The sequence below is a fragment of the Triturus cristatus genome, chromosome 7 (assembly GCF_964204655.1).
Source record: "Triturus cristatus chromosome 7, aTriCri1.1, whole genome shotgun sequence".
NCBI classification, from domain to species: domain Eukaryota; kingdom Metazoa; phylum Chordata; class Amphibia; order Caudata; family Salamandridae; genus Triturus; species Triturus cristatus.
In genome coordinates, this window is record NC_140590.1 from 712,955,247 (window position 1) to 712,982,602 (window position 27,356).

General features: G+C 47.4%; 1 protein-coding gene across 3 annotated transcripts in view; it reads left to right on the forward strand.

Moving 5' to 3' along the window:
* The first annotated feature begins 635 nt into the window (after positions 1 to 635).
* SLC38A10 (solute carrier family 38 member 10) overlaps positions 636 to 27,356 on the forward strand; it is a 399,402-nt gene continuing 372,681 nt past the window's right edge. For 2 of the 3 annotated variants that reach the window (XM_085617390.1, XM_085617392.1), the window contains exon 1: positions 636 to 2,066. In XM_085617390.1, coding sequence (XP_085473516.1) covers positions 1,977 to 2,066 — 90 coding nt within the window. In that variant the 5' untranslated portion in view covers positions 636 to 1,976. The remainder of the gene's footprint in view (positions 2,067 to 27,356) is intronic. The other variant, XM_085617391.1, reaches the window with a different exon arrangement.

Sequence of the window (27,356 nt, forward strand, 5' to 3'; positions counted from 1 at the left end):
CGCGGTTTGCTTAATGCCCCAAGGGCTCCGAGTCGGGGCACATCACAGAGGGGTGAAGGGGGGGGGGGGGGGTCTCTGTACAGTGATCATAATGCCTAAACATTAAGCGACTGTTATTTTCTATGGCACCACATATGCCTACAAGGTTGCCATATTATAAAAGTGAAGTAGATTAGTGACCAGGGTCCAAGTACTTCAGGGGTACTGACGCAACTTAAAGTCCTCTCCAGACTATTGTGTTGTACAAAAGGGCCACATTTCTTACGTGAATTCCATGACATGGACACAACTACTTAAGTCGGCTTGAGCTAAAATGCGACTCAATTTGTCACTCCTAAAATATTGAAATGTCATATTTAAATACACTTCGGAACGAGAAACGTCACATAACGAAATACGTTGTATTTTCAGATCTTGGTCCTGCTTTCAGAATGGTCAGTTCTACTGAAAAAACACACACTTGCTGCCGGGCTAAGTCTGCAACCTTAGAAATAAGCAAATCCTCTGCTCTTGCGTTTCTCGTTTTAACTTGGAGACATCGCTGCTGCTGTCAGGCGCTGCTGGCTTCTCTCCCTAGGCAAGTGAGCATTCTAGTTTCTAAAGCTCTGTGGTAGTGGTTGTCCTTCTTCTCTGTCATTGTTTCTACGTCTGGTATCTCGGGTCGGCTACTTGCAGCTGACGGTGGCTCGGAGGGAACCCGGAAGAGAGTGGAAGCTGTATTATGATAGAAGAAAAGACAATCTGCGACCCCACACCCTGAAGACAGCTGGGTACACAGATACCCACCCCGGGGTCGGCTCCGATTCAGGCGTAGACTTAGAGCCCTTACCCCGGGGAGGGCTGCCACAGCAAGGTCTAGTCAGCCGAATTTTCGGAGGGGGGCTCTTACTTGTGGCCAAAACATCTGCCCCACCTGCCTGGGAAACCTTCTACCCAAATACCCTAGAAGGGGTCCGAGCACATCCCAGATAAGTTTGACATTTTAGGCCGATAAGTTGGACAGCTGTTGAATGGAGAATCTGGGTAGCTGACAACGCCACGTCAGCCGCAGGGGCTGGAAGGAACAGGAGAGCCCGTGACAGGACAACGTTGGCTTCAACCAGTAGGAACCCGCTTGTCCCCCTTTGCATTCCCCCAGTTCATCTTCTGCCTGCTGAATCTCATACCACCAGCACAACAAATGGCCGTAGATGACCCCCACAACGTTCTCCCTCCAGCTTCTTGAGCCTAACAAGTGACAAGTCCTTACTCCTCGTATAGTAGCTTCCCTTGTTTTACCAAGCACCCCAGCGGATACTTTGACCACCCCATCTAAAGCTGTCCCCGGACACAACCAACGCACTGATTGTGACATCAAAAGTGGCATTTGCCAAACAGGACATACCTTTTGCGCATAATCACCCTGTAATCACGCAGACACAGCATAGATCCTGTGACAGGATCAAACGATCACCCCTTTGCCACATCACCCCCTACATTTCGTTCTTTTTCTAGGTTATGCGAAAGCAGCCAAATGCCATCCTTGTAGTCCGTTTGCCCTCCGTCCATCACCACACCGGACCCAGGTATCATTTGCAACACTTCCAAGTCTATTGGGTAGTTTGACCAAGCGTCATTTGTGCTAAAATGATCGTGAAGAGCTGCTGAATCGTTTCTTTCCTGTTTTATTATTGACTTGATATCCATTAAAAAGACGAAATCGACATCTGCTGTTGTGATAAAAAAAAAGAGTTCTACAGATGTTTAACATTCCCGACAGAAACTTTATTTCTAAACATTCTAAGGATTCTCTGTTTACGTTTTCATGAAAACCGAAACTCGTACTGTTTCGGTGGTTGAACGTTCTATTTTGTCAATGTGACCAAATGATTCCGTCCTGACTTGTGGTGGTGAAGATTTTGCGGTTGTATCGATTGCACGATTTCCTGGATCCTCTCTTTGACCTTTTTGGGGAAACCGACAGCAGAGGAGTAACTATGGCGGCTTCAAACTGGGGCTTGATAATGAACATAGTCAACAGTATTGTTGGAGTCAGTGTCCTCACCATGCCGTTCTGTTTCAAACAGGTGAGTTGGGAGACCATCAGGTATCACTCCCACCCCTTTCTTCGTCATTCCCGCTCGTTGAGCCATGATACTTGTAAAGTATGCAGCGTGTACACACACAATCGACTTAATGGATTGGTGTGGTTTTATTTTATGATGAGATGAGTAGACCTGTTTGTCGTTGTTGTTTATTTATTTGTTTATCATCACGAACCGAAGTGCCTTCAGGAGGTTACCTCAGAAGTATTGTGTGGAACATTTTACAGCAAGTATTAACAGGAAAAGGACAGGATGGGGAGATTGTGAGATGGTGCAAGACAAAATATACGTTATTGCATAGTAGAACTAGAGTAGCACCTTACCAATAAAAACAACATGACTGCGTTTGTTAGGGCATCAAAGCCTAAGTAATGCAAGTAATGGGTGTCGGGTTGTGTGAGGGGCTTTCTTTAGTTCTTGTGGAAATAAGTGGTTACTGTAAATTGCCCCTGGCGGGGGTTGTCATTTATCACACTGACACATCATAAAGCTGTGTCTAAGAATGGATTTAGACACTTAAGGGGAATATCTGCTCATGTAGTTATGCCCTCACATGAGGTATAGTGCAGTGCACCCTGCCTTAGGGTTGTAAGGCCTGCTGTAGGGGTGACTTACCTATTCCTCTTGCAGTGCTGGTGGGCCTGGCATACAGGGATGTTTGCCAGGTCGACTCTTCACTTTTATCTGCACCAAAACTCACAGTGGCAGTGTGCATGTGTTTGATAAGGGGTCTCTTAGGGTGGCGCATGCTGCAGTCCTTAGAGACCCTCTCTGGTCACAAGGCCCTTGGTAGCACTGGTATCTTTTACAAGATACTTACATGTGTACCAATTGTCCACAAATTAGCAGTTAAAGTAAACGTCAACACAGAAGGCCAAAATGTTAAAGCTCTTTCTGGAACGGCCGTTTCATCCCTGGCATGGGGCGAGACGAATTATCAAAATCTTTAAAGTTAAAGTGTAATTTTGTATTTGCTAATATTAGAAAGCACATGTTTTGAAGGCAGATCACTGTCCTTAGATGGCCCTCCATACTATGGGAGTTGGGGCTTTTCAATATTTGTTATACACTCAAGTCAAAGAATGGATCAAATGTGTTTAGGTCTGTTATTTGCCTTAGTTTTATCTGCAACTCACAGTTTAAAGTATGAGCGTTCATTGAGGCCAGTGCTGCTGGAGTCTCTACCCATAACCCAATAGAGCCATATCCAAAGATTAACTCATCATTCCCCTAAGGGTGATGCTACTTTTTGGCAAAGGAAATCCGGAAGGATTTCTTTTCAGTGGTATGTCCAGTATATGCAGTTTCGAGGTTTTTCAAGGATTTACTGGACGGAGACGTGGGAGGTAATATGGATTCAAACTGGGCACTGACCATGTTCAGTGTGTAGGAAGCTGGCTCTGTATATACTATACCAAAGTTAGGTATAGTGTGCACAGAGTCCAGTGGATCCCCAGAGGCTTTACAGAGGCTAAAGTAGATAATACTGATGGTAGTGTAGGCGAGTTGTTAGGTTTATCAGAGGGCAATACTAAGCATTTATTATATACACACACAGACAAGATATGATTGCACACAATGATTAAATCAGAGACCAATGGGTTGTAAAAATATTACTTTTAATATATTTATTTCTTTTAAGTGAAGGAACTTTGTTGCAGTAAAATACGTTTTGCAGTATCACTGTTTTTAAATATAATAGGCGGACACTGCATTTTTCAATAAGTACAGTGTTATCCTATGGTAGAAAAATACAATATGCAGGTAAGTAAATGATTTACGATATTGAGCTTTTACGTGAAGAATCGGTACCAGGCACAGTTCAGGTAAGTGACCTCACTGCACCACCAGCGGCACTGGGGCGGCCGGGTGCAGAGGTCAAACTCAGGATCTGAATGCCAATGATATCCAATGCAGGAAGGGGGCAATCAAAGTGGTACTACTTGCAGGTGAGTAGCACGGTTTTGGAACCCTGTCTCCAGGAGTTAAGGTAAGCACGGGGGGGCCACAAGGCAGCACCAGACTTACACCTCCAGCGGCACAGGGGCGGCCAGTTGCCGAGTGCCAACACAGCGTCGGCCTACCGATGCAAACCAATGGTAAAACCCAGACTTGGAAAAAGGATGCAGGCTCAGGCCAGTAGGCCGATCAATCGAAACTTACAGCTGGACAGCTAAGTTGGGATGTGCAGGTTCGTCGGTACACCTTCGGTAGATCTCCCCAAGGCCCGGGATTCCGGGTGCAGGGGTGTTCTTTAGTCAGAAGTCGGGTCTGGAGGTCGCTGTGCTGCGTGACGAGTCGCTCTTCTGTAGCAGGGTCTTTGAGGGCCCGCAGACAGGCCGGTAGCACAGGAGCCAAGTCTGTTGGTGTCTTCATTCTTCGCTGCTGCACGGGCCTTTTTTGTCGTAGGGAATCAGTAATCTAAGGATTAATGTTCAGTGGTGCCTCTAAATGCTCAATTTAGCGGTGTTATAGGGGTTAGAAGGTAGTAGCCAATGTGCTATTTGCCTTTAGGGTGACTACACCCTTTGTATGTCCACTCCCTCTGGGGAGGGGCATACCCCTTACCCTGTTGGCTAGAATCCTCCAAAACAATATGAAAGATTTTCAAAGGAGGGGGGGTCTCTTCAGCTCAGATGGTTTTCACTGAGAGGGGACACACCTCTCTTATTTACAAATTTTCCAGCCTACCTTGCCGCCATAAATGGGGCTTGGCCAGGGTGGTGCGAATCTCAACTAATTGGACAGGCCCTGGTCAGCATAACAAAGCGCAGGAAGCCTTTGAGGTTCACTGTCATTCTATGCTGTTCCTACTTGGGTATAGGTGTGAAGCACCTTCACCTACAGCAAGCTTTGTTTCTGAGCCACAAGAGCAAAAGGTTCCCACCTCAGGGGTTCAGAAACATGTCTAGAGGTGGCAGGCTGGTGCACACAAGTCGGGCACACACTGGTGGTTTGGTAGGCTTGCAGGGGGCACCTCTAAGTGCATCTGTTAATGAATCCAACACTGGCATCCCTGTGGGCTCATTATTCTGAGATGTTTGGTACCAAAAATCTTGGGATTCGGTGAAGCCATCATAAAGCTGTGTCTAAGAATGGATTTAGACACTTAAGGGGAATATCTGCTCATGTAGTTATGCCCTCACATGAGGTATAGTGCAGTGCACCCTGCCTTAGGGTTGTAAGGCCTGCTGTAGGGGTGACTTACCTATTCCTCTTGCAGTGCTGGTGGGCCTGGCATACAGGGATGTTTGCCAGGTCGACTCTTCACTTTTATCTGCACCAAAACTCACAGTGGCAGTGTGCATGTGTTTGATAAGGGGTCTCTTAGGGTGGCGCATGCTGCAGTCCTTAGAGACCCTCTCTGGTCACAAGGCCCTTGGTAGCACTGGTATCTTTTACAAGATACTTACATGTGTACCAATTGTGCACATTGGGTAACAAAGGTACAATTTTGACACAGCTGTCAAAGGTTAGAGGAAGGGATGTAAGACCTGAATGCTCCACTCGGATCACACAGCAGACATGAACTATCAGATAAATTGAGCTCACATTTTTTAGGTTGGAGGGTCGTAAGATCTCTTCTCACCTCATGAAAATCTCTCATAAGGAACTCCTCTTAGTTTGGTGCCCCTCTTACTCTGTAATTCAAAAAAGGAGCTCCAGAGGGAAAACGTGCCAGAACACCCTCCACTCAATCAATATTTTAACAACAAAGAACTGGCAACCAAGGGCACCCTTCACTTTATTCAGGACTGGGAAGAGGAAAGACAATTTTATCAAAAACCTCCAGCATCTATATAATATCTTGGTGTAACCCAATCCAACATGCCATATATGTTAAAAATTCAAGAAAACAGAAAGAAAGAGTGAACAGTCAGTACTCCAACAATTTTTTATTTTATTTTACTTTACACACACCCCCTTTCACTATAAATGTGTAAAGAAAGAGAAAGTATCTCACGTGCGCACCACCAGAGGAGCTACTGGTAGGTTCTCACCATCTTGCCCACGATTGTTTCATCATTGATAACTTTCTCGCAAAAAAGTAATGTGTCCAGTGAGGAAAAAAGAAATTTGAAATAAAGAAAGATTTGTGTCCCCCGTGAAAAACAGAGTCCCAAGAGGTCTTGAAGTCGGAAAGTAAAAAAGGAGTAGACTCACAGATACTATCTTCCTTTATTCCAATTAAGGAGTCTATCCCACGATTAAAAACACAGCATGTTGTATACCATTTTGATGACGGCCAACATGTTTCATTGCCAATTTATTTGTGGCAAATTCATCAGGGCTAACGAGGTCAACAATCACCTCCCTGGACAGATAACAATAAAAAAAGAGACTGACAGACACAAAGAAAAAAGACAGGTTTAGTACAAACAAGGGATGTCCACATACAGGCTCTCTTCAATGTAATCAGAAGAAATCATCGTAAATCCTATGATTTCATCATATAGTATTTACCTAGTGGGAGCTATGGGCCCACATACCAGCTCCCAACAAGTCGACAGGACGTGTACAATATACAATTTATCGTCCCTTACAAAAAGCACTGTCGTTGCTAGTGCTTGCGTCTGTGGAAAAAACCATAAAATCTAGTCAGCCGTCAACCACATCACTAGCAGGCTTCCAAATCCTACTCATTCTCACTCTACATGGGGGACTCACACATCAACCCCTCTTTATTGTCCTGAATGTTGCCCACACAGTGTATTATCTCAGGGGACCTCCCAATTCCCCCACAACAACTCAATACACTACAGACAGCGGACCATTGTAAAACGGATCTATCCACATGGCACAGTCCCTTTATTGACACTCATTCCTATTATACTCATGTCGTGCACACTGGCACCAGACTGATCATTAATACACCTTAGTGTGTTACGCATAGATGTCCAACGGGACAATTCAGCCCCCATGGCGGCATACATAACTCCTTCACTAATCGCCATCACAGATATTCACTCGACACTCCATTATATAAACACGGACTCACTTCATGCACGGTTTGTCTAGTGATTCACCTCGTAATCCCGACAGCCTCAACAAATATACGCTTACCGCACTCCTTCACACACGGGCGGTAACTCAACCCAGCATCAACTTGCCCCATCGCCGCGTCTCTATTTCAAACACCGGCAATCTCGTCCCGCGAGATTACGTAGCCGCCGAGTGCATACTCGACCTTTGTAACAAAAGTGGCGGCCATCTTAACAAGGTGCGCAAATACACCAACACCTTCATGCAACTCAGCTATTTTTAACTGCAAGTCAGTGTTGTCATGACCAGTTCTAATACGGTTCATACTATCTTGCCAAACACAACAATCCTGATCATATCAGCATAGTTATGTTACTAAAAACAATTTTCAATATTATGCTCAATCAGTGAATTTTTATTACTCTGTTTATCTTTAGTGCGCCCACACATGTATAAAAGCGCTACGAGATGGGCAACAGTCTACATAGCGACATTTCAAATTAGACCGAGGCAGCTCTATGCCTCCTCTTTTCAAAAGAGGTGGTGATAAAACCCTCCTTCAGTTATTTCCATATTTGGTCAGAGTCTATAGAATTTTACAACTCAATCAGGTCTGGCACCCCCCCATGTATTACCGTTCTCATCGCAAACAAGGCTGAAGATTTTAAGAGACACACATATATTAACCACTTCCTGTAAATCATATATAATATCTCAGGTAAGCGGTCCATAAAACCCACGTTAAATGTGCTATATATAAAGTTCATCCTTCCTCGGTACATAAACATAAGTGCATAGCCACAGGAACTCCCCATTTCTGCCACTACTCGGAGAACCCCGGCTTACACTGTATGTCCAAGGAGATCAAGCCAAAGACCTCATCATGGGCAAGTCATGGCAGGCGCATTGGAGTCAAAACAATAGTCAATCATCTACTGACTCTATTCCATTCAATCTGATCATTAAGGCCGAGTGTATCCGCCTTTTCTGAGTAGATCCAGCGTGCTTCCTACACAGCAAGTCTTTTCTCCATACCACCTGCATCACCCACTACCTTCTCCACAACCACCCACTTTAATGATTTAGAATTATGTGGATGATCTCTGTAGTGTTGTACCAAGCGTGTTGTGAGTTTGCCTGCTCTGATTGTGCTGAGATGTTCTTGTATTCCCACTTTCACCTTTCTAGGCGTCAGGCCGATATAATGTAACCCACAGGGGCAAGTCAATCTGTAAATCACGTTAGATGTATTACAGTTGATGAATTGGTGGAGAAACCATGTTCTTCCACTTCGCAGGCTGATTTCGGTTGTCTTCTCCGTTAATTCACAGACCGAGCACCCACCGCACGGGTAATGACCCGGGGGGATAGTTGTATTCATATTGCTATGTGCCGGTCTAGTATGGACTAGTCTATCCTTCAAATTCTGCGTTCGTTTGAACGCGAATCTCGGTTGCGGCATTTGAAAATCACTCGTAGACAACAATGACCAATGCTTCCTTATTATCCGCCTGATCTTGGTGGACAATGGATCAAAAGTGAGAACCACTGGCAAACTCTCCCTCGATTCCTTATTATTTATTTCAAGGAGTGCTTCTCTGGGGGTGTTATGAGCCCTTTTACGTGCTCTAGTAACAATTTTCTTGGGATAAGCTTGCTGGGCCAATCTCTCGCTCAAGACCTCAGATTGTCGCAAATACTCGGATGTAGAAGAGCAATTCCTGCGGTAACTCAAAAATTGGCCCACCGGGAGATTATCCCTCAATGCCCTAGTGTGAAATGACTGATAATGCAGCAAAGAATTCTTATCATTTGGTTTTTGATGCACGGTAGTGCTAAGTTTGTTATTCATCACACCAATGTCAAGATCAAGATAAGTAGCAGTATCGCTACTTATCTGCCATGTGAACTTAAAACAAGCATCCAAGGTATTCAACCAGTCTAGAAATTCACAAAGCAATTGGTGTAAACCAGACCAGATACACAAAACGTCATCGATATATCTCTTCCAGAGGCAAATATGCCTCTGGAAGGGATTCGAGAGCTGATACAGATGGTGTTCCTCAAACTGGCTGCTTGTTTTGGGAGACACCCTCCACTTTTGGTTTATGTTAATTAAAAAAAAAAAAAAAAAACTTAGAGTTACAAAAATTAAGCTTGGCATTAGAATAAAATTAAACACTCTCAGCAGTGCAGTCGGGCTCAAACATCCCAAACCCACCTACACATAAGAAACATGAGTCTGTATTTCTAGGATCCTGAACAGAAACATTGAAATACCTTACTCCGGTCACATAGAGCGTCAACTAAACTGCACCCTAATACTATAATATATCCTACAGTAACAACCCTAAAACACCTCACTCTTATAGAGGTTCGACTATCGACTGTCACAATCGTCCCCGCCACCTCAGAGTGTAGCCACAAGGAAAACCCTATATCTAACACATCACTTTCACTACGTTGGGCATTGTCTCCTAAAAAAAAAAACAATGATGACCCACCACTGCAGGCACAAGAAGTATGTGGCATAATAATTGGCACATATGCTACATACAAATTGTGTTACAAGACATTACTCAACTGTCCCAAGAACTAGTGGCCTGTTGCGTGGTAAAAAATTATAATTCCAATGGCACGGATATCCAGAGGTGTGAAGGCATCTTGCATACTTAAGACTTTCCAAGAACTAGGTTGCACCATTGCTTAGACTAGATGCTCCTAAACTTTCCAACTGCTATTATGTTGTGGACTATAAGTTGAAATATACTAATGGTTCAGAGTTACGAGGCCAGTTTTAGTAAAAATAATATATCTAACAGTCGTGAGTCAAATAGGAAAACCCTAAAATTCCCCTCAAAATTAGATAATAAAGACTCTCATAAAGTTAGACGGCGGTTATGTGACCTTTTATTAAGTCGCACATCCTGTCTGCTGGTGAGTCACTAGCCTAGGTGTTTTCTGCAGGGCATGTGTATTACGCTTGTTGCATGTCAGGGGAGGGCAATTCAGGCTTGCCAGTAGACAGTCTTTTGGATACCCCGGCATGTCCACATCTTTCCTATGATGTAGGTGATGCCCTAGCCCTTGTATCCCGGGATCGGGTGACCTGGGCTTTAGTTCCTTTTGGTTCTTTGGATATGGGCTCTAGTACGTTTTTTTGTGAACGATCTGTGTAACATGCCTAAATCCACGCATGCGTCAGTTAGTTGGGCCCTATGTCTATACATTAAGTCAGACCAGCTGCTAATTGGGCAGTCAAGATAATAGTCTTTTGACTAGTTATGGCAGCAGGGCTGTCTGTTCTGGGATCATCTCACCCTTAGTGATAGCAGTATCTCTACCTTGCCTCTTCTCAACTGGTGCTGCAGAGATTCATTCTGAAGTTATAAATTATTGGTTTCACATTGCCAGGGTTGTCTTTCTGTTGGGAAAATTGCTTCTTACCAGTGTCGGCAGTTGTGGGAAACAGTTCACACTGTCAGGAAATAGTGCTTCACTCAAAAAGTTTAATTACCATAAACCTTCCCATTCGGAGCCTGCCATTGCAGAGTGCATCCTTATGGGCATAGTTTTGGGTTTCTGACACTGAAATGAGAGAGTAACAGTAAACGCACAAGGGAATTTCTTTTGGAAAATATTAGGCCAGTGATCTCAAGTGGAGCAGAGCTGCCCATGCATCCAAAACTGTTTCAATCTGGATGTCAAAAGTTAGAGGTAATATTGGATCTTTTTGTGCCCATTTCAATGTTATGTTATGTTGTAGTGTTTGTAAAGTGCACAGCTTCTCCAACAATAGGGCTTTTTGGTGCTGGACCTCGAACGTGATTGAACTGCATCCACTTAAAGGAAGGAAGAAGAATGAGGGAATATTAGGTAGAAAAAAGCCATGGCTTCAGGGTTTTCCCGAAATGCAGGTGGTTCTCGGTGTTCCTGATAGAAAGAGGTAGTGTGTTCCAGGGAACAGGGGCCTTGGCACGAAAAGACTGACCTCCTGCTCTCTTGCGCTCCTAACTCGCGGGACAATGCCCAAGTTGAGATCGACTGAGCATAAGGGGTGGAAGGGTCGGTGAGGGAATATGAGATTAGACAAGATGGCCCCCCCCCTGGGAGTGCAGAATCTAGTTTATTAAGAAGGCAGGAGACGGAGCAAAAGTTCTCTAGAGTAATAGCAGCCTGGCCGCCGCATTTTGGGACAGCCAAAGTCTTCTCATGACTGACTTGTTGGTTCCCAGATACAACATGTTGCAGTAATCAAGGCTGGACATAATTACTGCCTGAATGATGGTTTGTCGTGTGCTAGGGTTTAAAAGGCCAAAAATGGGTTTGATGCTTCTCAAGAGCCCGAAACGGGTGCCCGCTACCAATTTGGCTTGATCCTCAAAGGCCAAGGTGCTGTCCATGGAAACTCCTAGATTTCTGATGGAGGACTTGGGTATGGGGGGCCGAGGGGGAAGGCCACCAGTGGTCACCCCAAGAGTGGGTATCTTTTCCCAGTGAAAGTACTTCCGTTTTATTCACATTCAGGCAAAGGCAATTGGGATTCATCCACTCCGCAACAGCTAGCAATCCTTTTTGGTAGTTGTCCCGGTCAAGCATAGGCTTATCTGTAAAGCAGAGCACAAGCTGGGTGTCATCAGCATAAGATATCCGTGCAATCCCTGTGAATTTGACGGCCTGAGCCAACAGTTGAATATAAACGTTGAACAACGTAGGGCTAAGTGAAGATCCCTGGGCAACACCTTGGTGTAAAGTGTGGGGTTGGGAACTGTAGGGGGAAGAAATGACATGGAAGGAGCGTACAGATAAAAAAGATGTGAACCAGGACAGTGCCGCCCCACCTATGCCAATGGCTTGTAAGAACTGCAATAGGATTTTATGAGGCATTGTATCAAATTCAGCGCTCAAATCATGTAGGATCAGGGCTGAGGATCAGCCTTCATCGAGGGCACTGCAGAGCTGCTCGGTGACCATGAGGAGCGCGCATTCCGTGCTGTGCCCTGGCCTGAACCCGTTTTGAGAGAGAACCAAGATGCTGTTATCATCCAAGAACTTGGTAAGGAAGCCATTAACGTGTCTCTCTGTTACCTTTGCAAGAAAAGGCAGGTTGGAGATAGGGTAGAAATGTTTCAGGTTTGGAGTCCTCCAAAGATGGTTTCTTAAGGAAGGTGATGACTTGGACATGCTTCCAAGGATCGAGTACATGGGCTGATGACGGAAAGATTTATCGCTTCTAAGCAAGGGGGTGGAGGGGGACACGTAGCTTGAGAAACAGATCTGGTTTGAGCGGAACTGCAGGTGAGCCGGATTTAACTTGACTACAGAGGGTAAGAGAGGAAACGAGTTAAGAGCAGCATAAAACTGCTAGCACCAGGTGATGCTGTATCGTCTAGCCTCGCAGCTGGGGCATCAGAGGGGAAGTGAGAGTAGATATCCTCTATCTTGTTGACAAATTAATCCATTAATTTTTAGCATTGTGCACTAGAAGTGTCAATGGGATCGGCTGAAAGCACTGGTTTAATAGGACTAGTCATTAGGTTAAAAATGTCTTAGGTGGGGTATTAGTATCATTAAAATGTTCAATAACAATTTATGATAGTAAGATTTGATGGCTGCTCTGCATTGTATTTTTTGTTGCGGCTCGTAAGCTTACCTCCAGGAGCGTTCTAAAGTCTTGCAGTGTTTTTTGGCTGCAGTGAGGGACTCATAAAACAAGAGAGTGGCGTGCTCCTTCCTACTGAAGACTTGTCTAGTAGGATTGAAAACATCTAAGGCTAGGGTGAGCCAGGATTGCAGAGTGTTGTTGGCTTACTCTGGGTTAGGGGTAACCTGAGGCTGGCTAGCCTGAATAAAGTCTTCAAATATTGGGAGATCGAGCATGCGCCAGGGACGTTTCATAATCTGATCAATGTGCGCTCTATTGTGACAATTTACCTGGCTGGCACTAAAAACAGCTCAAGTAAACATTTTAAGGCATTACATCTAAAAGATTGAGTTCTTGAGTCCCTCAACAAATTATCTTTAGTGTTTCAACCAGGCAGTGTTTCAGGGCAAGATCACTTTTCTGAATATGAATTGCAACCAAGAAACCAAACACTGGTGAAACAACTAGTGCTTGAGAGCTTCATGCCTCGAGTATTTCTCCAAGGACACGGGAACAGAGACCAATCTATCCTGCTCTAAACACTGTCTTATCACATACCTGTTCCAGTATTTTCGCGCTGCGGGAAAATACGAAAGGGGATAAAAAGACTGGTCAAAGTAGGTCCTTACGGGGAGAAATTCCAATAATGTTTTTTTTTTTTTGAAAACTCGGATGACACCACTCAAGTAGATGATGGAAAAATGGAAACATGGCGCAAACTAGGAACCCCTCACAGAGAGTTTTGAGTCCTGTTATTTCAAGCTAAGCCATTTTCTTCTTGAGTTATACACAGGGGCATGGACACAGCGTGGAAGATGTCCACCCTCTAGATCAGTTAACTGGGCAGGGTCAGTGCCGCAACATCTTCTAGCAAAGTTCCATTAGTGAAGGCAAGGACAGGACAGGGCCATTTGGCAGAGAGAAGTGCCCCTTGCTTCATCATGCCAATCCAACTATATGCATTAAAAAAAACATTATGCCATGTTTTTTTATCAAGGTGACCTGGGCCATTTGTACAAGCACTAGTAGTGAGGACGCACTGATTTGGCTCATCACTTTTTGCACCCTATTCCTGTTCTACTCCACCATAATACTAGTTTAATGACTGCTTATGTAAACTTTCAAATGTAAAAAAAAAAGGGGGGGGGGGGGGGAGGGCGTGTCCAACCAAGATGTCTGATCTGCGAGGGCTCTGCTGCAATCCTGTAAAAAGGACTGGAAAGGAGCGATCCTTAACTATCCCGCCCAGCAAGGTGTACTGGCTCTGACAACATGGAACCCATCATAGGAGAGAAGGGAGACCCCTCAGCCCCCTCGATGTGGACAAAGCAGTGGCAGGACAAGGCTTTCCGGAGGATCGGGAAATGCTGTGGGCTGCTCTGGTCAGCCATGACGCACTACTGACTGGGGCTGCGGTGGAGTGGTCAGCTCCTTCACCTGAGAGATTCCAGGACTAACGGTGGAGGCTGGATTCCTGGGGCTGAGCGGCAGGGCCCACAGGAACTGGAGTAGGTGCCGACGGAACGTGGGGCTTTATGCCTGAGGCCTGGAGATCCGTCGAGAAGTCCGGTGACCAAGTTAGAACTCCCTGAGCTCGAATTTCGAGATCGTGAGGAGTGGGTGGACCCGATTGCCCCTGCTACAGCCTGGTGAGTTTTGTCTGGAGACGAGATCCCATGGCTGAACTCCTCCGAAGCAGGCAAATACCTGAAGTAGATCCCCACTTGCCTGATCATAAGATTGGTAGAGTTGGGTCAGGTGGCACGAGGCAGTGCTTGAGGTGTCTGCCGCTGGGGGCCTGGGGTAGCTGCCCGGGCGGATCCCATAGCCAGTACAACAAAGGACACACACAATGTCAGATCCATTCTACCGTCAGTAGGGACAGTAGTCGTGCAATTAATCTTTCAAATTGGCAAGCAACTGGATTGTGGGCCATCTATAGCCCGAGTATCAACACGCCGGGACAGGGCTACCGCGGCAGAGTGGCTAAGTCTAGCCTGTGGGGTAATGCGCCTGCGAAGCTCCCTGTTGAAAGCCTGTATGACTCCCAAGAAGCCCCAGAGTAATAGTATCGATCTATTTCTCGGCTGCGGAGCGCCAGGAGGTACCTGCTAACATTCAGTCCACCGATGCTATGGCCCTCACCAAGGTGGAACTTCTGGCCTCCCTAAGAGACTTAAAAAAAGAACTGAGAGAGGAGCTGAAGACGGACCTGGCCACCTCTCTAGATGCACTTCAAACAGACATCAATAACTGCTTAACAACTCTTCAACAAAATGTTGACTCCATCGTCACCAGAGTTCTGGACCTGTAGACTAAGATGCAGGAGTTGGAGGGCCCATCAGAACGCATGGAGATGGAGGTCGACCTTTTGCAATCAGCTCAAAGCCTTAATCCTGAAAAAATGAAGATCTTGAAAATCGGTAGAGGAGAGATAACGTACAAATTCGAAACTCACAAGAAGGCTCGGCGGGTCCAGACTTGGAGGCCTTTATCCAGGGCCTTGTCTCTGAACTACTATCTGAAACTCACATAAAGGTAAAGATCAAAAGAGGGCACAGAGTGGGACCCCCCCCCCCCCCCCCACGCCTAGAGAGAACCCTCGCCCTAGGGATTTTCTGGTCCAGCTACACTCCTTTAAGCTAAAAGAGGCAATCCTCCAGACAGCGTGAAAGGCCAAGGAGGTTTCATTCCAGGGGATGACCTGCTCCATCTTTTGAAACATCGCCCCAGCCACACTAGCAAGATGCATGCAGTTCTGACAAAATACAGGCAAACTCTGTCAGGAACACATCAAATACGGATGGATATATCCGTTCAGACTGGCCTTCGAATTCCATAACAAGCCACGACATGTCACGGACGTCTTGGAGGTGGTGCAGCTTTTTTGCCTGGTTTCCACTTCCAAGCCGACAGAGAGAGTAGGGGAAGAGAGACTGTGCAGTCCCCTCGGGGACTCGGGGATGATTGATGGTGGTCGGACCCAATCTCGGCAGAAGGCGAACAAGAAGCGCTGACGGACCTTCCCAGCAGTTCTGATCTCGGGCCATGGTGTTCCACGATGGCCCCCATGATGGGGGGGCCTAATATACTGAGGGTCCAAGACACTTAAAGGGGTTTCACGGTGGAGGGGGTTCCTCCTACGTTGTCATTACAAGATATTGGTGCACACCTCTTGCACTAATCATTCTAAAGGTTGATCTTTACTGGTTGTTTTGTTTCATAATGCTCGTGTTCCAGTCTTTACTGCTGTTAACTTAGGATTGCTTTGCGGTTTCTGACCAAGACGCCTGGTGAGTAGTATTCTGATGCAGATTACGTCATATTTGGGAGGGAATGTACAAAGGTTTACTTTTTTGTGGGGTTTGCTTTATTTTTTGATTTGGTATATGGGGGTAGTTACATGCCAACAGGAATAGTGTGTGAAAGCACTGACAGGGTGACCTTAAAAAACTGTCTGGAATGAGACATGAACCAAGCAGATCAGGCTGAGATGGGTAAAGATCGTATATTGTGCCAGACACACACGACTCGCCCCAGACCATGTTTCTTACAACCCTAACATGGAATGTACATGGGCTTAATGTTCCCAATAAAAGACACAAAGTTTGGAAGTATATTACAGATCAAAGGCACTATGTGGTGGTTCTCCAGGAATCCCATCTTGAGAAATCAGAAGAACACCGCTTGGGACATAAACAGTATCCAATTATGTATAAGTCCTCGAGAGCCTCTAAAAGCAACGGGTGGCCTTATTCTTTAACTTCTCACTACAGTTCAAGCCAGACAGCTGTAAGAGTGACATAGAAGGTAGATTTATAATGGTGAAGGGCCGCCTCTGTGCTTTCTTCACGTTATATACCCTTAACACAAACCAGATCTGCTTCCTGCACACATCTCTCTTCATTGGGGACCTTTGCAGCAGGGGCAATAGTGGTTATGGGTGACTTTAACCTCACATGGGACTTTAGGAAGGACAGCACACACCCACGATGCTCACTTACAGAAAGCTTTTTCAAGCCCTTCAAAAAAGCTTTTAAAGAGTTGGGCCGGTGAGACGCTTGGCATGCACTAGTTCCAGAAAACTGAGACTACACTTTCTTCTCACATTCACATAGAATTTATTCATGCTTAGATTACACTTTCATAAGCAACACCCTCCGTCAGTCTTTACAACAGGCCACATTCTACCCTTCAGCACTATTTGACCTCGTCCCAGTCTTCCTATGCTTGGACTGGGAGGCCCCACCCCCGAAATACAGAAGGTAGTTTTTCCCAAGATCACTAGTGTGTGATAGTCTCTCGCTTGACAATCTGAGGAAGACCATAAATTATTATTTCCAGTTAAATGTCCCACATAACACTTCCCCTTCAAATACCTGGGATGCCTTCAAAGCGGTGCTAAGGCGGCAGTGCATATCGCTAAATTCTTCTCTTAAAAAGACCAGGGCCAGGGAGAGACAGGTGTTGGAAGCAGAACTCCAAATTGCGTAACAAATAAACAAAGATAACCCTACTCTTCTCCACCATAAAAAGGTCACCACTCTCTGAGGGAAACGTTTATTTTTTTGTTGTTGCAAAAGATGTCACCAACAAACACAGCTGGACGCCTACAACCCGGTGGCCGGCGGCATTCTTATGTTAAGCGTATTACACAGCTCTTTTGCCCACATCCCGGAGGCCGGGCAGCGTAATTCTTATGGGTTGCATAGCCAAATACAATACTAGGCGAAATTGCCATGCGTCAGCGTCTGTATTATGTATTAAAAACTTTTTTTCTTAAAAGTAATAACCAAACAAAGAGATATCAGGCCAGCCAGTCACCATCAGGGCTCTAGGTAATTGCTCCACTACTCAGTGATGACATTCTATGCTTGTCACTCCTCCATTCTGACTTCCTCCCCCCACTACCATGCCTGCTCTCTAATGCTCACCTATTGTTCGAGTCTAGGCACTCTCTCGGCATTTAGCGTTTTCCCTTGCGTATGGAGATTACTTAGTCCAAAACCCAGTCATGTCGTCTAAGGAGCAAGGGGATTGTGTCCCACCTCCAATCCCGCTGCCATTGCTCTCTCCCCCTTGTCTTTCAAGTATGTCGTGTATAGCCGCCAGAAATTCTTTTGTCTGCTCCTTGGCAGGAGTAATTCGCTAAAACTCTCAGATTGTGTGCAGCAGTAAAGAACATCGTGCGACCACTGTGGGTAATGGGCCCCTTAAACAGCACATTGCTACTCTACGCTTAGCCATCAGCAGGCCTAAGTCCACCAGTCTACGAGCTGCCCTTGGAAGTGTTTTAGAATAGCCTAGCAGCGCCAGTGCTGAGTCAGGGGGGGATCTCCAACTCAGCTATTGCACCAATCTCACGAAATATATTTTCCCAGAATCGATATACCCCAGGACAGCTCAACGCTACAAGCATGAAATCCGCTGATGTGGCTCGGCATCTGTCGCAGGCCGCGTCCTCCCTCAGACCGTACCTGTAAAATCTTTCAGGTGTGTAATACACTCTGTTAATGTATTTAACATGTATCAATCTATGTTTCCCATGGAGTGATATGCGTTTCGTGTTAGTGCAACAGTAGGTCCACATGGCATCATCAATTGCTGTTTCCAAGTCCCGCTGCCAGGCCAATCTAGCTTTGGTAAACTGGTTAGCTCTCTGTGACATTGCCAGTCTATAGATATTGGAGACAAGTTTGTGGGGGATTTAGCTTTGATCAGGTATGTTAGCTCTTGCACTTCAGGAGCTTCATTTAAGTCGTCCCCCAACTGTTGTCTAAGCGTACCCTGCACTCTGTGAAACTGAAAGCGTTGAAATAATGTAGGTGCCTCAGCGTAGTTCATGACTTCGTCACTAGTTATGGCGACCCCTTCTACAAACAGATCTCCCGTTTTCAGATACCCAGCGCTTGCAGTGCTCTAATGACTTCTCTGTCCCTGCATGGGGACAGCCAGACCGCCCAGTCCACTAACCTCTCTGGGGAATATAGCAGCGCTCCCGCTCTTTGTTGTAGTAAGCTGTGCCAGGCATGCCGGGTCGAGTTCAGTGAGTTCAAAAATCCTGTCCTGCGGTCCACCGGCTCGAATATGACAGCCGGGAGAGGGAGTGGGTCAGCAAACAGCCTCTCGAGCCGGAGGTACGGGATGTTATCCGCACCATGAACCCAGCTATGTGCTTGCGTGCCCTGTGCTACTCTGTAATACAGCTCCAGGTCAGGTCACCCAGTCCCCCCAGGTGATATGGTAAAGTAAGTACCCGCCATTGTACACAAGCTTATTTTCCCACCCAAGCTAACCTCACTAACGATTTATTTACCCGGGCGAAAAAGGAATGCGGCAGTACTATTGGTATGTTTGTGAAGAGAAAGAGGAATCTAGGTAGTACTACCATCTTCATGATAGAGACCCTTCCGAGCAACGATAGCGGTAATCCAATCCATGTTTCAACATCGTCTTCTAACTTGGCCACCGCCGTTCCATAATTTTCACGAAAGACTATGTCTGAATCCGTGTGTAATCTAATGCCAAGATACCTAACCGAGTCGTCCGACCACCGCAGCGGGTATTTCATCTCGAACATCGATGTAGACGGAGTGAGCAGAAAGGCGATGGATTTGGATCAATTGACCTTCAGCCCGGATAATGCACCATAGTGCACCACCTCGCGTAGGACCGGGGCTAGATTGTTTTCGGGATCTCTCACGTACAGAAGGGTATCATCCGCATAAGTTGACAACCTTGTTTTAGGCAATCTTCTACAAGGCTCAATGCCAGCACCAGTGTCTGCTGTAGATGAAGCCACAACCATGTATACAGACTGGGTGGACTTGGCCTGCAAGAAGCTAGTGCCAGGTAAACGGTGTATCGCTAAGCGGGCACTGCCAACTGCCTGTGGTACTCCGAAAGCCTAAAAAATAAAAAATTAGAGTGCAAAAAGCTGGAAAGAGCATGGAGGAGAGAGTACAGTAACACTGGTAGGGAGGCTTATAAGAAGGGCCTGGCTAATTATAAAAAATTGTCAGTAGAAACAAAAAAGACCTACTTTGGGAAACACATTAGAGGTGCTGGCTCCTCATCCAAAGAGCTGTTCAAAACCATCTCTTTGCTAACCTCTTCTACTAATCCTAAGATTGGAAGCAATGCAGACTTATGTGAATCTCTGGCAGCCTTTTTTCTACAAAAGGTCGAAAATATTTTCTCTTCCTTTACGTTTATGCCTATAGTTACCAACGAAGTAGTGCCAATGGAGCGCCTAAAGCCTAGTGGACTTTCCTTTATATTTGATCATTTTACATCTCTAGATCAGCTTGGAGTCACCTCCGAGATTCAATCAGGCTCCCCGTTGGAACCCTGCCCAACCTCAGTACTGAAACTGGTCCCAGATATCATTGGGGAAGTCCTCACCGCATTGTTCAGTTCTATTTTTAAAACTGGTCATTTCCCAAACTCCTGGAAAATTGCCTCCGTTCTTCCATTGCTCAAAAAATCTAATCTAGACTCAAAAGATCCGAGCAATTCTAGGCCCATCTCTCTCCTTCCCTTTCCGAGTAAGATGGTTGAAAGGGCCATGAATGGTCAACTTAGTCTCTTCCTGCAGACTAACTCATCTTTAGACACCACGCAGTTTGGATTTCGTGCTGAACATAGCACTGAACTGGCACTAATAAAATCCACGGACGGGATCAGGGAGGCATTAGATCAGGGTGGTGCTGCCATACTTGTCATGCTGGATCTCTCGGACGCATTTGATACGGTCCATCACAAAGTTCTGATGGACCGTTTATCAGCGGTCGGGGTTAAAGGCAGGGCCTGGGACCTCCTGAAATCGTTCCTAGCCTACAGAATACAAACGGTGGACCTCGGCAGAGACAGTTCCAAGCCCTTCTCTCCCCCATGTGGAGTCCCACAGGGGTCGTCGCTCAGCCCGACATTATTTCATATATATATGTCACTCCGCTGGCAACCCTGATTAAATCATTTGGATTCCAGTTGTCCTCCTACGCCGATGACACACAAATTGTGTTGTCAATCAAAAAGGGGTCAGAGGCTGAGACTGCCTCAAAGTGTCACAACTGCATGCGGGCAATTGCTGCATGGATGGCATCAAACTGCCTCAAACTTAATGCAGTAAAAACCGAGGTCATACTCTCTGGGAACACGGCCGGTGGTAAAGGCAAAAAATCTTGGAGTGCTTATAGAGTCAAGATTGTCTTTTGGTGACAAGGTTAGCAGGGTCGTCTCATCCTGTTTTTTTATGCTCAAAACCTTACGTAAAATTAAATTCCTCCTCCCAGAAGACTGCCTGAAAACTGCCGTTACTGCACTTATTCTGTCGCGGCTGGACTATTGCAACAGTCTCTATATTAACATCCAGAAAAAACACCTGTCCAGACTCCAGACCGTGCAGAATGCGGCAGCTAGAATGCTCATGGGTACACCCAGGTTTACTTCAGTAAGGGCGGGACTCAGATCTCTTCATTGGCTACCTGTGGCATCTCGGATTCAGTTTAAGGCCATGTGTATAGTCTTCAAGGCTCTTAATGGTATGGGCCCGGACTCTTTGAGACACTCTATTCAGTGGTATGTGCCGGGGAGAACCTTGTGCTCCCTGCAATCCAGATTTGCTATCCTCCCCCGCTATAATAAAAGTAGCTGGGGTGGCAGGAGTTTCCGCCATTGTGCTATTAAGGCATGGAACGGCCTTCCTTTTCATCTTAGGAACTCTACAGAACTTCTTCCCTTTAGGAAGGGATTAAAAACTTGGTTATTCGCCTAGATGATCAATCCAGCCCACTGCCTCAGCTGTCTCCTTTGGCAGGTAGTGCATAGCGCCAGGACACCTCAGGGTAGCAGTGCGCTCTAAAAATCTCAGTAACATAACATAACAGCACAATTTTGGAATTGGGGAAACTCACCCCTCTGTGGCCAACGATATTCCCTGAGCGCACATGCCAAGGGCTCTGCCATCAGTGCATATAGCGACGGTGACAAAGGACAGCCTTGCCTGGTACCTCTGGTAATGGGAATAGGGTCAGTGACCAAAGATCCCAGCCGAATACGCGCAGTGGGGGCGTTATATAACACCCCTATCAGTTGTAAAAATACTGGGCCGAGTCCCATTCTGGTCAAGACTTGCCACATAAAGGGCCACTCCACCGAGTCAAAAGCCTTCTCCATATCCAAAAAGACCGTGATTGCCTTCGTATCGTGTCGAACATGTTGTATTGCGCCGAAGACCGTGCGAAGATTATATGTGAGGCTTCTATCGGGCACGAATCCCGCCTGTTCCGGAGCCACCAGATCCGGAGTCAGCAGTGCCAGTCGAGTTGCCAAAATATTTGCGAACAGTTTGGCATCAACATTCAGTAAGGAGAGCGGCCTATACGACCCACACTCCGCCCGTGGTTAACCTGATTTGGGAATTGCAACTATCATAGCTTCCCTCATCGTTGGCGGCATCTGTCCCATGACACACATGTCATCGAACAATTCCGAAAGGTGGGAAAGTAATAAATCTATGAAGGTCTTATAAAAGTTTACAGTGAGACCATCTGGTCCTGGGGCACTGTTCACCCTCATTCCCGACAGTGCTTCCAGAATCTCGTCTTTTTCAATAGGGAGGGCAAGGAACTCTCTACGTGAGTTAGACAAGAAGGGCAGCTTGATATATTCCAGGTAGTCAAGTATTACCCCGTCCATGTCCAATAGGCGTGAGGCGTATAAGCCAGAGTAGTATTGTTTAAATCTATTAGCTATCTTAGCTTCCTCAGTGAGGGGGGCCCCCTCTTACGATCTGATTGTTGCAATTAAGGTTTAATCACGTTTGGCTTTCAATAGGTTAGCTAGCACTGATCCCTGTCTGTCCCCCTCTCCGTATAAGCGTGCTATAGCGTATTTCCCCAGGTGTTTCACTTCACTATCCGCTACCTCCTGGAACTCCTCCAATAACTGTTTCATTACTTCCGCATGCTCCCTATCTGTCCTTGACGCCTGCCGCGACTCCAACTCACCCAATTGACGCTCCAGGGCCGACAGTCTCTGGCGGATGTCACGGAGTACCCCAGAGTGTTTAGCCATGGCTACCCCCCTAATATATACTTTGAAGGCTTCCCATACCATGTGAAAACTGCTTACAGTCCCAATATTGTTAGCGAAAAATGTTTCGATGGCTTCAGCCATTGTTTCTTTGAAAAGAGGGTCTAGCAATGAATATGGAGGAAATCGCCATGTAAATGGGGAGATCGTCTTCTTGGGGGTGGACAAGATCACAAGGAGCGGGGAGTGGTCCGACGGTGTGCGTGGTAGGACCTGACATGCACGTATTTGTGGGATAAGTGGTAATTATGCCAGCCAATAGTCTATCCTAGTGTCAAGATTATAATAGGCTGAGTAGTGTGTAAAACCTCCTTCTAGCGGGTGGAGTTCCCTCCTAACATCTTTGAGGCCTTGACTAATCAATACCCTTTCCATAGCTCTAACTGCTGATGCCGGCCTCCTGATTGGCCCCCTGATCTACCTAAGCACGAGTTCCTCACAAAGTTAAAGTCCCCTCCCCATAACATGTGTGTCATCTCACATCCGCTCACTGTGTTGGCTAACACAGCAAAAAACTCTGGGCAGTCATAGTTCAGGCCATATACATTGACCAATAAAAGATCCAGTCCTCACCCCTGGCATCTAGAGATCACGAACCTCCCACCTGCGTCTGCCTTCAGTAGTTGTAGTGTGTAGTCGGATCTAGGGTTCACCCATGTCATTACTCCTCTAGCGTGGGAGGTGAATCCTGCCACATTTATATTACCCTCCATGCCCCTGGAGTGCTTCATTGGACTGTGCAGAGGGAGTCGTGTCTCCTGTAACAGGGCAACATCTATATTATGTCTATTGAGATATTGCAGAACTTTTAGCATTTTGCGATGGTCATTTAGGCCCCTCACGTTCCAAGATAGCGTCCTGAGGGAGTATAGTGGTCTCTGTTCAGCGATTGTTCCTGTCATAGCATTTCTGTCTATTATGCTTCGAAGAGTGCCCTAAAGCATGTGGCTGACATTTATACTGTACCTCTTGACTCAACATCTCTAACCTCCCCAACTTAGGGAACAAAAACAGGTTCCCAAGCCTACCCACCCCTCCCACAGCAGACCACCCACAACTCGGTCGCGCATCGTCCCATTCAGGGACCTCCCACACCACCCCCTCTCCCTCCTCCAACTGGGTAAATTATCGTGGTGTTTGTCACTTGCGGGCGGAGGTCGCTCTGTGTACAACGAGTACGATGTAAAAAACACTTATACCAGCATGCGTCTGTCCCGGCCTCCCCCCGCCGATCGCTATACATTCTCCTTCCACCAAACTGCTAGTCATATCTGTACTTGCCGTGGTACTACTACACACCCTGCCAACTCAACCCGGCCAGGAGTATGCAATGTCCCATACCTCTTTCCTGACCAGTGCATCAGCTATCATGTGGCACCTGGATACCTGAAACTTGTCCATATACCTAACAGGTGCAAGCATCATGGCCACAGCTGCGTACCGTGGTGAGTCAATAGGTTCCTATCCCAGCACGGTCATTAGTTCGACTCTGTCTTTTCCCCTTGCCTCCCTCCGCCCCTCCCAGCCCCAGGATACTTATCAGCAGTAGACGATCAGTCAGGCCTCAGTCTTGCTCTTCCAACGAACTCTCATCCGCTTCATTCTGGGGCGGACTCACTGGACTCCGTCGTCGTTCCTTGCTCCAGTCCTTAATCGCCTTTTGCAGCGCCTTGGAATCCACAAAGATGTGAGAGCGCCCTTGTCTGTTAACCCGCAGTTCAGCTGGGTACAGCATTGCATAGTCTACACCCAAGTCTCTTAGCTGTTTTTTCGTAGGGATACATTGTCGACGAGCCTCTTGCACTCGGGCAGTGAAGTCTGGGAACAGCGAGATGGTTGATCCTTCATAGGTCAGAGTTTGTTTGTTCCTCGCCGTACGAAGGGCCGCGTCCCTGTCCCGGTAGTTTAGCAACTTAGCGATGATTGGATGGGGCGGGGCTCCCGGTGGTAGTCTGGGCCCCAAGGAGCGATGCGCCCGTTCCACCACGAACATATTTGAAAACACTTCTGCGCCCAGAAGATCTGTCAGCAGTTTCTCCACAAAACGCTCCATATTGCCCGTTTGCGTCGTTTCTGGCAGCCCAGTTATCCGCAGATTACAGCGTCTTGAGCAGGCCTCCAAATCCTCCATCTTGTCGTGCCCGTGCAATCCTCTTCAGCTGTTTGTGGTCCGCATTCAAAGTTGTCTGCGCCTCCTCAACTTCCGTCATCCGTCTTTCGGACATATCTAGTCTTTCCGCGTGCTTGTCCAACCTCTCCCCCATCCTGTCCATCCGGTAGGAGAGGGCATCGATCTTCTTGCCCAGAGATGTGATACCGTTCTGTAGGCCCTTTTCCATTGATAACAGCAGACTGCGAAGTTCCGTCTCTTCCTCTGCAGGCGGAGGGGTCCGAGTAGTCGCACGGGAGGACGAGTCCTGCGACTGAGAGCGCTTTTGTTCGAAGGTGAGTTTGGGTTGGGTCTTTGTCAGTTCTGCCCATTATCTTCTTGAGTTTGATGGGGCCAATACTTAGCCACTAAGAGTCTCCACCTCAGGGACAGGCAAGTAAGGGCGAGGCCTCCGATCCCCTCTCGGAGAGCTACGGCTTCTCCCCAGATCAGGAGCCGACACGCAGTGGCAATCAACCGTTTTCGTCAGTGTACCAGCCACCGGGGGCAACGCCCGTTGTTTCCGGTGTTTAATCGCCCACCTCCTTACTTCTTCTCGTCAGGGTACAGCCAGTAACTCCGCACCAGTCTTGTGCGTCTCCTCGTGTCGACTTTGCTGCGTTGCAATGTGCTCCTACCTGGACAGCACCATTTGTTGACCCCTCCGTACTGCCCTGGCTTCATGAGGTATGCTGTTCCGCCGCCCGGGCAAGCCAACACCAGACTTATATCGTCCCTTGCACTGCAAAAGCACTCTCCGCCGTTACCTCTGCCCGGCCGTACTCAGTCCTGTAGACCCCGCTACTGGCAGACGGTCATCTCCGGCTGCACCCAACTGAGCGGCAGGGCGGCGCCCGCTCTCATTGTTATGCCCACCGCTCTCCTGGTGTCCGCTGTGTCCACTCTCTGTTGCAGCCTCTGTGCCTTACAATGGTCTATCTCCTCTGCCGGAGCATAGCCTCAGCAATGTAGTGGATGCTGTGCCACTACACCCCCATATACTGCGGCAGATCGGCTATTTTCAATTCAGCGTTCCACGGGACCCTTGCTTTGCTCCACCGCCCCTCACTTTTGATTTCACTGCGTGCTCAGAGGAGCCTGCGAGGGCTCCCCCGGGCTTATCTCATGGGTGAAGGTGCTCACATGTCCCCTGAAGAGCCGCTAGGTCTTCGCGTTGCTGTCCCTCAAGGTTTGACCCTATATCTCTAATTGAAGCCAGGCGTGCCCCGTCCTCACCACCCTCTTGCTTGCGGGTGCATCCGTAGCTCGTCTCCATGCTGCGGCCGGCTGTAACGTACCCGTCGCGGCCCAATGGTGCGCTGAACGCCGAGGGAGAGAAGAGTGTTGAAGCTCCCCGTAGCGTTCCTCCCTGTGCTCCGCGATGATTTTTGTTCCGCCTCTGCAGAAGTCTCGGATTCCCCCTCTCCTGCTCCGCAATTCCACTGGAGTCTACGTTGGCGCGCCCAGAGAATCAGGCGAGACCAAGCCTCGCAACGCCGTGGATCGGCTCTTCCTGCTCACGCTCTCCCGGACGCACAGTGACGCCGCTCCGTCTCGCGTGCATTGCAGTTCGGGGATTCGCGGCCCAGCACTCTGCGCTCTTCTCTGCTTCGTAACTTCAGCCAGAGTGGGTCCAGAGAGGCCGGCTTTCGTCCGCGGGGTGCGGCGCTATTCCGGTTCGCGAAAATGTATTCTTGGTACTTGGTAAGGTGAAGTTTGTGCGGATAAATCAAGGATCGTCGATCGGCGTGGAGGAGCTCTAGTCTCAGGCGGCCATTCCCGATTCCAGCCAAGCTCCGCCCCCTCTGAGGGAAACTTAATACGATTTATAATACTCTAGCAGAATTTACCCTTCTATGAACGACGTATGAGTGGGATAATAAGGTGGACTCCCATCTGGCTAGGCAACTGAGAGTGCAGAATGAGAAGGAATACATTGGGGACATGCACAAGATCAGGGTGAGACCATCACATGAGATGCAGAGAGAGCACTTGCCTTCGGGAATTTCTGCCACTTTTTTAGGTCTCGCCTGCGAACGCAGCGCGAAGCGCTGCTTTCGGCGAGATCTACTGTTGCTGACTTGCCTCGGAAGTGGGACAGGAGATGTGCACGCGCAGGCTTTTGGCGGATTTGAGTTGGTGTACGCGCTTACAGCCACGCGGCGTGCACATCTCCTGTCCCCCTTCCCTCGCAAGCCAGCATGCAGTTTCGCTTTCGATTGCCATTAACCCCATGGTCCCCTCCACAGGCCCGTGATTCCCGCTTCAAGAACAAGAACGTCTGGATACCTGCCCCCACAAGACCTAACAAGAACGTCTGGATACCTGCCCCCACAAACCAGCCCTCCCGCGGACGGAGCTCAGGCAAGAGCGCAGCTTCTGCCCCCCACCCCCATTCCTC